Source organism: Caloenas nicobarica, chromosome 2 (assembly GCF_036013445.1).
Source record: "Caloenas nicobarica isolate bCalNic1 chromosome 2, bCalNic1.hap1, whole genome shotgun sequence".
Lineage (NCBI taxonomy): Eukaryota > Metazoa > Chordata > Aves > Columbiformes > Columbidae > Caloenas > Caloenas nicobarica.
The window spans coordinates 100,911,722-100,928,966 of NC_088246.1; the positions used below are offsets into that span (position 1 = coordinate 100,911,722).

A 17,245-nucleotide genomic window follows, 5' to 3' on the forward strand; every position below is an offset into this window, starting at 1 on the left:
CTACAATAAAATCAGGAAAAAAAAAAAAGCTCCATAAACTGATCTGATATCACATTCTTACTTTGCCTTTAAATCCTATATTAGAAGATTCTGTAAATCTTTCCATCAGTGTAAGAAATTTTCTCAACTAAATAACAAAACAATCCACGGTCCTCACTCTTATTGACTAGAAGAACATTATTGCCTTAGTACTTGTACCTGAATAGTGTGGGAATCAGATGCTTGACCAAGGATTTCCAGAAGAGCAGGGTCAGATACAAAAAAAAATCTTGGAAATATTAACCGTTTTTTTTCCAAATACCCAGTCAGTGATTTCTGACATATTTCCAATTGTTCCAGCAAATGTGGTAATAGCTGTGCCAAAGTCTCATCTCCAACACAGCACTGCACGATGTTTGATGTTTCATGGGCTCTCTGCATAATTCTCTGCCATGATTTATCAATGTTCTGAAATCTTCTGGCTTCCTGAAATACATGAAAAAACACATTAACTCTTCCTCAAATTTGTCAAATTCTAAAAATTAAGGAATTCTGTGAGACAAGGTAACAATTTAATATTTCACTTCCTATTCAAGTCTTCTTTGTAGGACTAATGTATGAATATTTATAGGCATGCCTATAATTATCAGTGCTTATAATGACCAGAGTTCAAATTGCAAGAGAAAGACTCCAATGGAACAGCTCTGGAAATGCCTTTTACTTCATGTTGGGCACCAAAATTGTCCACATAAAAGGATTCCAACAACACACCAGAAAACTCAAAGAGCAGCCTTCTCAGAAATGACAGTCTTCTTAACAGCAATACATAATGTCATATAATGGCTGCTCCACACAGGTTATGAGGAGTAAGTTGTTAGTAGTAATACTTGACAAACAAAACCACTACAAATAGTCTAAAACTGTTGCACTTGTAAGGTATCATAGGTGAAGGGAGACAAATTCTCAAATATAGAGAGCTGGAGAACAAATATTTTTCTGCACTAGGTATACTGACTTCAAAAACTCTCTCTTCACCTACAACAAAGGAAATGTTAATGGGATCCTAAATTACCTGAGAGTTAGAAGACATCTCAAGAGACCCTCCAAAGCCATTTGCCTGTCACAAGACAGGATCATACCCATGCCACTCTTGAAAAACATCTGTCTGCCTTGTCTTTAAAGATGCTCAATGCTGGAGATTCAGAAGCCTCTTTAGGAAACCTTTGCTTCTGGCGGCTCTGTTTTAATATGTAAGTTTAATCTTTCTTGTGTGTACACCAATTACTTCTCATCATATTCACAGATACAGAGAACACATCATTTTCTTCCTGTTGAGAGCAACCCTTATTTTTTAAAAAACTTTTCACATCTTCTCTTCAGTTTTTCCTCTCCTTCAAGCCAAACAAGCCTAGTTTGTTGAATCTTTTCTTGTGCATCTTCCTTCCTGCATAGTTCCTCATTCTTATCACCGTCTTCTATGCTCTCTCAAATTTCTCTATTTGTTTCTTCAGCCAAACCCAGGTACAACATTCTAGTTATCAGTTACTGCTGTCTATGCATCCCACTTTTCTGCCTGCATTTTACACACCGGCAATCTAGGACTCATTTTCTGATAGTACGATGAGATACAGTGTCAAAAGCCTATCAAGATATATGGCAACTACTGTTTTTCCTCTATCCACAAAGCTTGTTGCCAACCCTAAAAATAAATTAGATTTGTTTGACAAGTTTTGCTCCTAACAATTATACATTGACTGTCATTCATCTCCTTGTTAACTTCCAGATGCTTATAGACAGTTATTTGTTGCAGTATTCATCCAGGAATTGTAATTAAGCCCACTCATCTACCATTACTCCTCCACCAAGCTGATCCTTCTCCTCCTCCTTTAAAGACAGTCACCATATTTGCTTTTTTCAATACTGGTTCATGTATAATATCATCCTTGTAAGAACTAGCTTTAGCAGTTATCAAATGCCTCAGCTGTTCCACAGCATTTACTTATCTGAAAAAATTGCTTATTAATTCTCTAATAAACTTCAAAATATAAACATATCTCGTGAACTGAAAAAAAAAATATTGTTATCCTAAATAACAGTTAAGAAAGCTTTACTTACAAAAATTAATGCTAGTTTTGGAAATTGTAAGCCTTTAATTATAAAATATGTGGCCTAAATTCATATTTAATAATTTCCCAACAATCATGCATTTGCTAATTTACAGCACTGGTTGATCCAGTGCTGCTAAACTGTGGTGTGTTAGAACTATAAGAAAACCTCTCATTAGGAGATGCAAGAAAGAAGATGACTTATTTTGGTATTTCTTTCCTGCAGGAAGTCTGATCACTCCTTAACTCTTTTGCAGCTGCTATCAAGGAAGGTCATAATAGCCTTTTGAAGAGGTTGCCATAGCTCACACGAATTAACACACATGTAACTGCCCAAATCTTGCAGCATCTCTCTCTGGGACTTAGTTATACTGAGTCCTAGCAAGTACAGAATTAATAGAGAAAATCTGTCACTCTACAGGATGTTTCAAAAAGATGGACCCAATTGGAAATGGCACACTGTCTGAAATTGGGTCCATCTTTCTGAAACACCCTGTATTCTTACATAACTTAGAACCTATAAACATGGGCACATAGGAAGAAAGAGATGTTGGCACATGTGGGAGAAGTGATGCATCAGTTTTATACCGTTGAGTATTCCTGAGCCCTGTGTTACCATACAAGTCACTAGTATTGCAAGACAACAGGAACATTGGAGCCTGAATTACAAATGACCATGCTCCTGTAGGTTTGACCAAGTTCTAAGCAGTTCAACCAGACAGACCACAGTTTGGCAAAACTTCTTCTGAACTGTCTATGTGCAGCCCACAAAACTCACATGCACTATATGTTGGCAAGTAAACTCTGTGATGTGGCTAATCTCGTCATACAACATATCGCCATTAATATATTGTTATCACAAATCAACATACTTGAGGTAGTTGTTTTGCAATGTCTCCACCAACAAACACAGCTTCGAGGTAAATCCAGAGGTTTTGTACAGTAATCCAGTTTTCAACGATCTCTGCAGTATTGGTCAACTTCTGAACCCACTGTTGTATAGTGGACTTAAATGGTGCATTATACCTGTATGAACATGAGTTAAAGGGAAAAAGAACCTAAGATGATCGTTGTTTACTTTTGGGTTTGACTAGATTGATACAATATGCACACTTATTAAGTTTTGTACCTGTTGCTCATGAGCGAGCCCAATATCATGAGGCTGTCTTCCACCAAAGCTATTTTCTCCAATATATCTGATCCTTTCAGCAGGAGTTCTCCTCGAGTTTTGAATTGGGCAAAACTGAAAGCATGAGTACTCCATTCACTGATGACATGCTTCAATTTTGCTTCAATGTCCTTTTCTTTAACAGCACTGATGCAGATATCCTGCGTAAAATTGAACTAGTACATTCCTCCATGGCTAATAGGATGAACACTTATAAAGACAACTAAAATTCATTGGCTAGATCTAGACCCCAGTGTAAGCTCTATCTAATAAAAATATACATTGAAACACCTCAAAACTATTACATTACAAACTAGATTGTACTACAGTACTAGTTGTAACCGAAACATTTTATGGGCTATATTCCCATCTTCACTAGCACTAGCACCTTACGCTTTTTAAAATTCACTCATTTGCTGAATCTGCAGGCAGAATTTGTAAATAATGTATAAAAATTTGAAGTCAAATATAACTTCTGGGAGGTTAAGGAAAATACACATTACCAATCAAAACCAATAAACAGTCCAAGAACCAAGCATATCTGGATGACATGACACCTGTTACTTCTTGAAGACAGTGAGGACAGGACCGTCATAAAATTGGTTATTCCATCAGAGAGAAAAGGAGCAGCTATTCAGATTGCATCCCAAATTCAGGTTCAGAAATATATAGGATTCCATCATGGGTTTAAAGTCTTTCCGTGAGTGTAAGGCTATCACTCTGAACCTTTCATATGTCTTAAATTCTTGTTTGGAAATTGGGTACAGCAGAGGTCTTATGTCATGTTTTTGTCTTAGAAGTGTCCCTTTGTGGAACAAGACAAATCAGGTCACTACTATGGAGGGACCACAGATTTAGCTAAGTGACAACAGAACTGAAGTTAGAAATTTGTTCTTGCAAAAGGTAATGAGCATAAAGCCAGTGTACTTGCTAGATGACTACTGTCCCCAAAATGGAGAAGGCAATAGCTTTGTAGCTTGTGCGAATTACACAGGTCTTCTCACCACTCTGTGCTCTTGTGAAGAATCACTTTTGAAATACAAAAGAACCCTGTTCTCCTTTAATCCTATATCCTCCACTTCTACTGTGTTCCAAGGATTTTGAGCACTTAACAGGATCAGGCTTACATCAACTATTTTTTCTCTCTGATGAGTCACTTAAAAGGAAGAAAAACTTAAAAGTAGGGAGAACCTAAACAAGAAGCATGAAGGAATCACACTACTCTTAAAACAACATAATTCCTTCTATGAAAGGATTAGCGTAATACCATCTACCCATTTAATCCTTCTCCAGAATAAAAAGGAAATAAACTAACCATCACCACTAATACTAGCTACCAAACTCCATTCTTCAAAAAAACCTCCAACTAAAGCCAACATTTTTAATGTTACAAAGCTGACTAGAAACAGGATTCCAAAGGCACAGAGCCCCCAATCACAAGTTATTCATTAAAAACAAACAGAAATGTACATGTACCTCAATATCTTCTTTATATTTTAATAAAGAGGCATCCATTATGTTTTTCAAAGAGAAATTTTCAGAGTCAACATCAAAGTGATGCCCAGTTACTTGTGCAATTCTTTCCCAGTGTCGTGACATCATTGCCTAGAAAAGTCCATAGGAATTAGGGAAGATTTTTAAAAATTGTATTATTTTTAGGACTAGAATCATCACATGCTCTTGTACTACATCTGTTAATCAAATGCAAGAGTCTTGACTTCCATTACATTTAAACCATTAATAGTTCTTCTAATGACACTACAAAGTCTTTTGTTTTACTTTTCTGTAACTAAGCCTAACTAGATTTTTCAAGAAATATAACTTCTTTTATCCATAAAAAAGAATTATGGAAAGCATCTTATAGTCATACAACAGTCTTCAATAGCGTTTTTCAAGTGAACCTTATCTCCAAATTATTATGCAGAACATACTTTGTTTGCCATCATTTCAAGCAAAGGACAGCTCTCCGTGAAGTCATCGATTTTTTTTTTTAGGTCTTGAAAAGCTTGCCATTCCTTCAAAGCTTTCGGTAACTTACGGATTCTTTAAAAGGCACCAAAAAAAGGAAATATTTAATTCTTAATAATAACATTCCACAACTTAATAGTACAATATATTCTCATTTTTCAACCAGTGGACCAATAATTAAATATCCAGTTGCAAGCTCGCAAAATAAGCTGATTGTTTCTAACCGCAAGCATGAAACGGTGCTAAAGACAGTCAAAATCACATTAGAAAGGTTTGGTTTCTGTTTCAGTTTGAATTAAAACAGGTTAGTTTCATGTGCAAACCCATGTCTGAACAAGCTTTTGCAGTGTCATTGTTTTATTAAAAATGTGAAAGTGTACCCATTTTTGTAAAGGAGAAAAAGGGTTAAACAACATATATTTTTTCAAGCAAAATAAAGTACATCCTACATCAAAACTGACCTGCTTGCAAACACGAAAATACTTCTGTTTCAATCAAACAAGTCCTATTTTACACCTAGTTTGTATGAAAGAAATGTAAAGAAAAACCTTCCTTTATGTACAATTTCAAGATGGAAAAAAAAGAAAGAAAAAAGGAAAAATCTCTTGTACTGTGGATTGTCACAGCTCCACTTGCTTCTAACAAGTCATGCCCATTTCCATCTTCTAAAGCTATGGCCCAAAGAACAACAGGAGTTCAAAATCAGACAGATCTGTCACACAACACTGAAGTACGTGTGAATTCTTAACTGCTTGCTGCTGAGAGGTTGATGAACATACGCAAACTGTCATAGCACCACAATCATCTCTGCAGTCCTTCTTGAATCCAACAATAGATAGTATTAAATATGCTAGAGAAAAGCATTGTAGAATGGATAGATTAGGATTTAAGAGGCGGTTCCTGGGTATTTTTATGCTGAGGCACAACAAGTAACATTCTTACAAGCTTTGTCTTAGGTTGGCAATTGGAAAAGTTATCTCTTAGCTTGGTAATGAAAACTGCTGATTTTTTTACACAGGTACCTTTTTCCTTTGTCTTGGTCTCAGTAATATCTTCTAACAGCAAGTTCCATGAGTTACATACTATGTAAAAACAAACTATTCCATTGATCAGGTTTAAATTTCCTTCTCAAATTTCCTGACATTCCCTTTATACTATATTACAGTAAAACATAAAGGGAAACTTCTCTCTAGCTGTTTTTATAAACTTCTATAATTGTTTGTAACACATGCATTTTCTCTAAATATTTATCCTTTTAATCTCTTTTTATTTTCACCAAGAGTTATTTTTGTGATTCTTCTTTTCATGATTTTAGGTTTTCTATTATAATACCACTTTTTAAAGGGGTAGCAAAAAAAGAACATTACAGTAAAGAGTTGTGCATATCTTTGCAATTACACTAAAACACTAATTGCACTTCCAGTATTCCTGCTCCTTTCATAACACAGCATACCATCTGAATTATTTCTGCGGATACCCCTGGTACACTGTTTACATTTCTCCAGCTTTAACGATAGTAGCTTGATGCAATAATGCTAGCAAGCCTGCCAAAGGAATGATAGTACTGGGTTAGACTTCTACAAAAAAAAAAAAAAAAAATTACTGCCTATTGGTGGTCACCTTGCTTCAAATACAGATCAACACTTCAGAGGAAAAAAGAAAAGTCACATGTGAAGTAAAAAGAGAAACACATAACTTTCAAAATTTGTCACGCAATGGCTTTCTTCAGAGTTCCAGGAGAAGGAAGCACAAAGAGAGTCCTACCAACCTGTAAAATATAATTAACTATAGAAAAAATGATGATGCAGTTCCGGAACTCTACTAAAATGATATCAAGACTTACAAATATTGTCCAAATGGAGAAGTATACATATTTTATGTAAATTCATTTTTACTATTTTTTGTTTTAATGAGGATTTTGCTTCAAATTAATGACTAGAAGACAGTTAATTCTTTTATTTTTTTTCCAGAAAAATAAGAAAATCTCCACCTCACTCCGGTGTATACAGAAATGGACACTGCTAAAATGGTGACATGCTCAAAATACCGTATGACTAAAAAGACTGAGCACAAGTAAATTTTCTTATGCTTCCCAAAGATCTGGGATGAGATCAAAAACACAGATCTGATCTCTATCTCTTGAATAATGCCAAAATGTAAGTGAAGTCTCTCTCAGGTCACGTTGGAGAATCCAAAATCAAAAGCTGATCTTAACTATCTGATGAAGCAGAGACACACACACTGGATGTTGCAGCAGAGAGCCTCTGCAGAAGAGAAAGCTCTTTATATTGAGTATAAACTTGTCTCGACAGAACTCACTGAGAAAGTGAACAGAGCTACTGTGTAAAGAGGTAAAGAAAATGCTTATACAAAAATAATAAAAGAAGAAAGAAAACAGATAGTTCACATATTTTTTTCCAGTAGATATGCACTGGATAAAAATATTGCACATCTACTTTCAAATTTTTGCATGTAATTTGGTTCTCATGTATATTTTGTAATTCCCATTAAGAGTAAAACAGAGACTGGTACAGATAGCTCCTCTGAAGGAATGGATGCACAAAATACTTCAGGCCTGCAGACAGACTCTCCACTGTTGCGTGTAACCAAATTCCCCTTTTCTAGCAACTGTCCATACTCCAGTGCCAGGCATCAGAATTCAAAGATGGCAAAGGGGAAACAATGCAAATCCTATTGGACCATGAGGCCCTGCCTCTGAGAGAAGTAACAAGCTGGGTCAGAGAAGTCTTGCACACCCAGCCATGGCTGTTGAAAAACCAAAGGTGCATCTTTACCACCACAGTAGAAAAATTCCGCTGACTTCAGCAAAGCATGGTTTCACCTAACAGCTATTTTGCATGCAATGTGGAAAACATTCTTCCTCTCAGACCTCATAAACAGCCCCTCAGAATTTAGTGTGGCTACCCATCCTTTTTGAAATAACAATTTCAATGCATACAAATGCGCAGAGGTAGACAACAACATCAAAATTCTGTCTAACATCACGGACTAACAATTAGTCAGCTGTAAACTAAATCACTGAGAAGGTAATACATGAAGATCAGCTATGAAGGTTATTTAGAATTACAACTACATTGCCACAGGTTTATGCACCTAATTCATTAAATAAGCTACAACCTACCATGTCACTATATCCCAACAAGCCTAAAGGGACTTGCAGACTCTGCTAAGTGAGGTCATGCACTAGGTGCACATTGCAAGCCTGTCTGCAACCAGTGCAGCCATGCTGAGCACATGAGCAAGACTAAGCTTCAAAGAAACCAACCGATTTTTGCCCCTTAGGGCAATTGTCACAAGACAAGTAACACAGAAAGCTGAGAAACTAAAGTTGTATGCACTTCAACAAAAAATAACTTACCTCTTTTGAAAATCCAGAAGTTCATTGTTAATTTTTTCAATATTTAAATCATGCCAAAGCATTTCATTGTATCCATCGATATTAGCAGTAACTGAATTATAAAGACTGTAAAGTTTCTGAAGCAATGAAAGCTCACGTTTAATTTTGTGCAGTTCAGGATACTCTGTTTGAAATTTTAAAATAAGACATTTGTGAATGTTAATTAGGTACAACTGTATTCATGAACACAAAAATCCATTTCTAAAATTGGCATTTAATAAATGTCTGAAATCAGACTTGCAGTCTTTTAGACAGTGTATAGTAAGACAAAATTTGCCAGTTACATTATGTAAGAACAGCAGATTTTGATGCACAGTAATTGTTTAGATTACTGAGTTTTTTATAAATATTCTTCTATAACAGTAGATGCAATCTCATAAGGGAGGTGCTGCACCTCTCTGAGAGGAAGATAATGTTGAAAAAGTAGCTGAAATGGCAAAGGAACATACAACAGTTTTATACAAGAACTAAAATATCCCCCATCTCAATTTGCACTAGTTACTTAAGAAGCAGAGGTTGGAGATGGCGGTTGTGCTTTCAAAATGAAAATATAGAACACGTTATACAATAAAAGTATTTAAAATGGACCTCCTTAATGGAAATTTTTTGTTTAGTTTCTCTCATGTCTTTAGGAATTCCTAGTTAAATATATTAAGATTATTGCATATGTCTTCAGATAGGAAAATATACTGCATTTAGGATGGACAAATTTAAGTGTCTATCATACATTCTGCTATGATTTTTATTCTCTTTCAAACTTGAAGTGTGCCTGACTAGGAGGCACAAGGATATTACAGATCAGTTGCACAGCCCAAGGGAATTAATTATATATCTGCAGCAGGGACAACTTGAGTATTTTGGGCAACAGAGTCCCCAAAATTGGACATGGAAAAATACAGACAGGAGATGCACTCAGTTCTGAACAGAAAAAAGCAAGAGAGCGAGGCAGCTGGAGCCTGAGATACACAGAACAGTGCAATATTCTTCCACCTGATGTTTATGTATGTACAGACTGAGAGCCAGTTTCACATAGCTGCTTTTCATAGGAAAGACAATAACATTTTACTGCAAGGATTTTTTCTACGATGAATCCAGCACCGAATGCATTCAGCAGGACCCACAAGAAAAATTTAACAGCCTAGGACCAGGTATCCGTATCCCCTGAGAAACTACCTGTGATAGGAAGACCAAATAACTCCTCCCCACCAGAAAGAGAGATATACTTCCTCCATAGTTCATCAAATCTGGCTTTAAAGATCTGTAATCTGTCACTTGCTTCATGAGGAGGAACATTCTCCACACTGGGACCCCTGGAAAAAATCAGTGCAAGTATCAATCATACAGGTTTCACAAAGAAGTACAACAGAACCCAAACCTGACTTACTGAACAGTATTTAATATTTTCTAATTTTTTTTTTCTAGAATTTTTCACAAAAGATACTAAAAGAGAAAATGCACAGTATATTCAGTGTCCCAACACGACATATTGAGTAGACCCTGAAAGAAATACCAATTTATTTTCTAATAATAAAATTCATCTGGGTTACTGTGTATGTTACAAACAGCTAAAAAGATCTACAGATTTTTTTTTCTTTTCCATTTCTTTTGTAAAATACATTTTAAGGATTATTTTCATTTATATTCTTAAAAAGGGAAGGACAGTAGGTATAGAATTCAGGGGTGAAAGCTGTGGTAGTTGGTACTAGGATCATAATGAAGCACTCAGAAAAAATAACACAAAAAATGTTATTTTGCCCTAATGAGTACATCTCAGCTGGAGAACTGGGTGTAATCCCCAGCTCTCACTTCTGGGTCTGCTTCTTGGCTGCATCATAATATTTTGGGATGAGAACTGCAAGTATGCTGTCTTCTGTTGTGCCATGGTTATTTCTAGAAATAAATACAGGCACATAGGCATCACAGAGCAGTGCAGCCTGGCTGCTTGGCAAGGAAAATGGAACCCGGAGGTGAAAGAAGTAACGTGGTCAGCAGAGGCAGACAGGGCTTGGTCCCACAGTATCTGAGCAAGCAGAGCAAGGCAGGCCAGGGGATGGTAAGTCAGGTTCAAATGGGAGTCCAGATCTTTAGACTAGTCCACATTAATAACACAGGACCAAGGTTAAGCAGGGAAGGTGAGTCAGCAAGTCAGAGTCAGGAGCAGGTCTAGTGAAGGTAACCAGGATGAGACACAGTCGAGCGGTTACCAGGCTGCCCTGAGATCAGGCTGAGAAGTGAGTCTGTGCGTTGGGATCCAGGTTCAGCTCAGTAGGGTTCATGGCCAGGCACAGGCATGGCTGCGACTGAGGTCAGGGGGCAAGCAGTGAAGTCTGAGTTTAAAAGCAAATCCTCCAGGAAGGAGTGTGAGCCTTCCCAAGGTCTCCCAGCAGAGTTGCGTGGGAGTGCTCTGTCACCAAAGGAAGGGGGAAGCCCCCACAGATGCATCAGCTCTAAGTTGGCCTTGAGCCCAGGCAGCTGAACCTCCAGGAGGGGGATGCTCTCAGGGTCCCTACAACTGGTGGCAGCTACAGGGTGTTCCCATGAATTCCTTTGGACAACCCTGAGAGCAGAACTGCAGGCAGGACTATGCACACATCCGCACTGGCAACTTGGTGCAAATTCACCTTGTGTCTATAGCTGGAGTCTTGAGGCACACACTCAAATGCATTGTTGCTGTGCCCTCGAGAGGTTTCACTCCTGGCGAAGTCAAGGTTCAAGCCAAACACCCAGCTACCATTTGGACCACCTTGTTTGCAACACCAATGCAAAAGCATCTGTCCCAGGAGAAGAGCATACATTCTCCAAGGCCCTCCAAGAGCATGTGAGTTGTATGTGCACAGAAATCTGTCCATGCCAGCAAGGCAGCCTGCAGAGGCTGTACCCAAAGCTGCTTCATGCTGCCCATGGGCTATAGGTGTGCAGTGCATGCCTAGGGTCAGCTGCTGACATGAACTACATTGCCAAATCACACACTGTGTGTGTATTGCCCTAGAACCATAACAGATCACGGCAAGCCAAGTTCTGGTATTTCCTTCTTCGTTGCTAATGTAGAAGTGTCCAATGAAGCACACATACTCCACAATTTAAATTAAAAAAAAAAAAGCCAAAGTAAGCGGAGAAGTAAGACTGAGTGATACTCAGTGAACTTAGAAATACCCAGAACTGGAATCTCCACTCACATCCAATGAACTACTTATATACTTAACATTAAATATTTGCTTTGTTGAGTTTAGAATTTGAAATTTGGATCTGGATTGACAATTTGATTTTTTCTTTCCCAAACTATTAACTCTCCTGAAATTTCACCAACATTGAAATTATGGGAATGAATCTGTGACAGTCTCTGCTCATCTTATTCTGAAATCCGGCTTTTTTATCAGCTGTCTTATACACATTGAGGCTGTGATGTGTTTATTTTCTGAAGCCCTTTCAATACACCGTGTTTGAACAGTCACTAATGAAGCATAATTGTATTGCACCACAGGTCACCTACTTTTCATCATAATCTTTGTAAAATTCTGCAGTATCGATCTGGAATTTTTGAACACCACTCAGTAAATCTGTTTTCATGTCTGGCTGTACCTTCAGTAGCAAGTCCTCAACCTGCAGTGCCTACATGCAGACAAAGAGGAAAAACAGACATAAAAGAAGTGAGGAAAACAAACCAAACCAAACAAACACCATAGTTTTAAGTAAGAAAATACTTTCATTCTAGCATTTCAACATTAGAAAGGCTGAAAATAAATTTGATATACATATAATTGGAGAAATAATACAGCTATGATACCTGTGTGTTTAGATTCTTCCAGGCATAAGCCAATCCATCAACTCTTTCTGTATTTCCATCTTGAAAGAGCAGATTGTATTTATGAAGCACAGCATATGATTCTTCTATAGGTCCAACAGTCACGTCGATTCTAATCTCATTCTCTCGAATTTCCTTTAGTGCTTCCATTGCTCCCCGAACATCGTCAAGGTCATGGATAGGTCTGCTCAATCTCTTGCTAACATTTTCAATGAATGAATAAATTTCATTCATGTCTGTGGCAGACTTTTTATTCAAAGCTAATCCAAATGTTCTTTGTCTTGAGCGGCATTCCTGAATTAAGGCTATTTTCAGTGACTCTGTTGCAATATCCACCGATTCCAGTACACAGTGATTTGGCAGCTCTCTGATTTGCATTTCTAATTGCTAAGACAAACACAAGTGTTCAGCTTTTAATTTCACTACTATTTCTCTGAGGAGTTTGTTTTTATTAAAGATATGATACTTACAGAAAAGTATCTGATTTGAGTTTGGAATTCAGCCATTGTTGGTTTAGTATTTATAAATTCCCTCAGATTTTCCTCTGGATCCTATACAAAGAAGTTTATTTTAATTATTATTTAGCATTGGTATTACAATAATCTATGGGGGATCCAGCTGCCTGATGTACTGTGCAGAAACAAATTATTTCTCTCTACAAGAGCTTAAGATATAAACATTAAGATCAAATTACTTCACTTGAACTGCTTTTCCTCACTCTTACTCTTTGCATGATACTCTTTAAACCACTTGAAAGCTCTCTGTAACTCAAAAACTGACACAGATCAGGATTTCTCTGCTAAAACTTTGCAGGAACTATTTCCTTCACAGTCTCCCTTCTGTCTGTAAATGCCCAAAAGCAGCTCACATCCTCTAACACGTATTTAAACAGTAGTGATTGTACTCAGCCATCCTCACTCTTCCTGAAACAGTAGATTTAACTGCGGTTTCTAACTACAAATGTCCAGGCCATGTGAAGCAAGCGCAGTTTGGCAGGGAAGGATGGATCCAAGGAAGAGGGGGCATTCAGCTTGTTGAAGCTTGTTTAAAAGCAATAAAGCACCGAGCATCCTTCCAGTTCCTAAGGTAGGCCAGTTTCTGCAGAGGTGAGAACTTCAGTGTCACCAACTCAATAAATGTGCTCGATTCTCGGTTTAATTACAGACAAATGATCTTCACCTGGCTCAGTGATATTCATCTACAGTCTGTACTGTGAGGTCCCCGAGAAGCTCTTATGGCTTCTCTGGGCAATAATGAGTTACCAGTGAGAGTTCTCAGTGCTCCTACAGAAATTATAAAGACAGGGAGAAACAGTGCCAACTCCTAAGGAATTTTGAGGTTAAGGAGCAGATTAATTGACTATTTTAGAGGATTTTAGTAAAAAGGAAACATTATCATGCTACCGCATCATTCAATCTGATTGCGCCTTCTCTGGGTGAAATGACATACCGTCAACATGTGGTTGGCTCAAACAATATCTCTAAAAACTGAGGTAACTAAGCATCAAAATGGGGAAGTCCAGAAGTCATAAAGAGGGGAAAATTCCCTGTCTTAGCCTGAACTCTAACTGCAAAAGAGTCAGCTGCTGAAACGTGGTCACCTATGAGTTGGTTTAGGAAGGGAGAGTTAAAAATAGTGAGGAGTTAAAAAGATAAGGTTAATCCTGTGTTGAGTGCTGGTTTCTCAGCCCGACTAAAGCACCTTTTATAGGTAAGACCAGCAGTTGTCCATCCACACAGAGCTGAATTTCAAGAGTCAGAATGTACACAAGGTTTTATTTCATGAAATATCTCCTGCTAAAACACTCCTCAGAGCTTTACCATTTATGTGACTGGACCCACTTCCTAATAAAGCCAACTCCATCATCCCAGATTCTCTTCTGCTTTGGAATCCTTATTACTGGAAAGATTTCCTAGATTTAGTTTATCATTTTCGTGAAGAAATAGAAAAGCTATTTTCAGCAGTGGTTGCCGAAGAAAAACTAGTCAGTTTAATATTCAGGAGCAGTTTTGTAGCCTGCAATTTCTCAGGGATTCTGCTAAATTGTTCTTTTTTATAACCTATGCAGAACAAGATGCTGTTAGAAAGATGCATAAGCATATGAGAACATAAGCTTGTTTATGCTCCAACATTCTTTTTTTTGTTCTTCTGCTTTCCTCCTCAGATGGTTTAACTGGTAAAGAATGACTAGTTCTGGTCAACACAAGAGTAGACAGTGGTGGTATTAGGGGTATATGAAACCAATGCTTCCTAGTGAGGACACAGTCTTCTCATGCAACCCAAACCAGTTTATTTAGAAGATTTGATAATATAGCAACATATTTCATTGAATATGTATTTAACCTTGTTCCAGATGCTTGAAAATTCAGAAAAGCTGTTCAGAAGATCCGATGCTTCAGTTTTAAGAGATAAAATAATTGTATTTAGTTGGATCACCACTTTGTTTACATCCTTGTGCTCGATGATCTGCTTGTCTAAAGGTTTCAGTGCCACCATCCTGGTGAATTTGCTCTCATCACCAAGCTCTACAGCAACAGCTTGTTCCATCTGGCATAAATTAAACAAGAAAAAACTTATGTCCAGTAGTTGGGTTTTTGTTTGTCTGTTTTTAACATTATGGAATGCCCAAGAATGCACACACAACAACAACTTCTAAGAACAGATAGAAAGTGCAGAGAAAGCATCCACAGGGAGACTCCCTGTTCTTAGCTTGGATTTTTACAGAACAGTAGTTCTAGTGTTAAAGCTGATTTTATAAAAAATTGCCATGTGGAGCTCTATATTAATTGTCTCAATGACGTCTGTCAAATATGCATCATATAGAACTGTGTTGTTCACTGCTCCTACACGACTGCTCAGGTCTTCCTGCTTTCTGTAGTGAAGAATTACAATCTCCAGACCAGGGGTGTCAAACTCATTTTCACCGGAGGCCACATCAGCCTCGCAGTTGCACCCAAAGGGCCAAATGTCATTTTAGGACTGTATAACTGTTACACTTATACAGTTGATTTGTATATGTATATATTTGTACATGTAAATGTTAAAATAAAATAAAATTACATTCGGCCCTTCGAGGGCAACTGCAAGGCTCATGTAGCCCCCCGGTGAAAATGAGTTTGACACTCCTGATCCATACCCATTCTTGGCCGAAAAAAGTCTCTGCGGCAGTGAAGAGTTGGCTGCTTGGAAATCAGCAAACAGTTCTGCTCGAGAAAACTGAATTCAACCCACTCTCTCTAGTTTGTGGTTTGTTTGGTTGTGTTTATTACTTATTTGCAGCACTTGAATGAGGTTTTTTTATTGCAATAAGCTGATCTGTTTTTCACGTCAGATTGATAAAATAGGAAGCTACTTTTCCAAAGACATTTTTCAGCGGAGATCTACACAGATCTGTATTTCATTACCAGAGGAGAGAATTAAGGCCATTTGATTACCATTACTGTGCATTTCTGTATTTCCACAAATTTCAGTTTCTGTCTAAACCTCAGACCTTCCCAAGGTTTTAGTGCCCATTTTAATGTCAGTTAAAATATCTGTATTGTATTTAGTGTGGCATTATAGGTGCTGCATGCAGTTTGAAAGTTTAAATTAAAATAAAGTTATAATAATTTATACTCAGCTAGTAGTGCCCATGGATGTTTCTCACACATTCTCTACAATTTAATCATCATACTTCAACAGTGTTTTAAAAAGGTTTTTATTAAAGTAACTTGTGATTTTAATATTAAAAATAACCAAACATAAAGTTTATGAATTATTGCTCTTGTGTTCAATTGCTTCCTATAGAGATTAAAAACTAGGCTTTTACTTAACAAGAGGATCCACCAGATTGCAAGTCGAAGTACTAGTACAGAGTATACTCCTAACAGATTAAGAAATGTTAACCAAAATACTAAAATTTTAAAATAATCAGTATGAAATACTCACCTGCTGCTGTTTATGATGTAAGTAAGCAAATTTCCACAGGGGGATATCTTTGGCTATTGACAATATGATATTTACTGCTTTGTTTACAGCACTCTGAAAACAGCAAAACAGTCACCTTGAGCATATAGTGAGATTGTGACAAATAAGAGAGGAGAAAAAAGAAAAAGAAAGGAAAAAAAAGAAAAAGAAAAATTGGATCCTCCAAACAATACCAAAATGGAAAAATTATACCTGTATCTTTACAGGAAATATTCTAATAAGCATAAAGTAGATTCACCCAAAATGCATTTTGTAAGGGAAAAGAGTACTCCATAGCATTTTATGACAGTCCTTCTACATTTATATGTTTTTCAAACAAGAACGTAACAGAGCTTTACGAACAGTAATCATGAATAACTGGGGATCGTAACCTAATTTACCGTACTATTTTCTCTTAAACTGGTTACAAACAGTTATTTTTTATTAATAATAATAGTTTATTTATTATTAATAATGGTTTTTCTATTTACATCAGAATGTCTGAATACATTTGTCTGGATTTGTGATGGCATAGTCCATAATCTATACAGGAGCTATATAAATTATTATATAATTTCTTCTATCTATGGTATTTTTAAATTATGCTTTGTGGTCTGATTTCTTACAGACAACACCATGAAGGCTGCGAATGAAATCCGAGAAAGAATTTAATTACTGATTTTGACAGTGACAATGCTAAATGAAAAGTCCACAAATCAACACCACAAACAACTTGTACTTTGTGAATAATTTCAAATATCATAGGAGGCTGTGAGTACATGTGTAAGAATTTTTCTGAATTAGTATAAATTTAAACAAGCGTTCAAATTTTTCCACAGTTTAGGGCTTCAGGTTGGTAA

At 36.9% G+C, this 17,245-nt stretch overlaps 1 protein-coding gene across 1 annotated transcript in view; it reads right to left on the bottom strand.

Annotated features, from left to right (window-relative positions):
• LOC135985194 (dynein axonemal heavy chain 5-like) overlaps nucleotides 1-17,245 on the bottom strand; it is a 169,318-nt gene that overhangs the window by 118,521 nt on the left and 33,552 nt on the right. The window contains exons 26-37 of the mRNA XM_065628249.1: nucleotides 16,368-16,460; nucleotides 14,784-14,987; nucleotides 12,911-12,991; nucleotides 12,423-12,827; nucleotides 12,129-12,247; nucleotides 9,812-9,948; nucleotides 8,600-8,762; nucleotides 5,184-5,295; nucleotides 4,729-4,857; nucleotides 3,214-3,413; nucleotides 2,957-3,110; nucleotides 199-465 (exon numbers count right to left, since the gene is read on the bottom strand). Of these exons, the coding sequence (XP_065484321.1) occupies nucleotides 199-465; nucleotides 2,957-3,110; nucleotides 3,214-3,413; nucleotides 4,729-4,857; nucleotides 5,184-5,295; nucleotides 8,600-8,762; nucleotides 9,812-9,948; nucleotides 12,129-12,247; nucleotides 12,423-12,827; nucleotides 12,911-12,991; nucleotides 14,784-14,987; nucleotides 16,368-16,460 (2,064 nt within the window). The remainder of the gene's footprint in view (nucleotides 1-198; nucleotides 466-2,956; nucleotides 3,111-3,213; nucleotides 3,414-4,728; nucleotides 4,858-5,183; nucleotides 5,296-8,599; nucleotides 8,763-9,811; nucleotides 9,949-12,128; nucleotides 12,248-12,422; nucleotides 12,828-12,910; nucleotides 12,992-14,783; nucleotides 14,988-16,367; nucleotides 16,461-17,245) is intronic.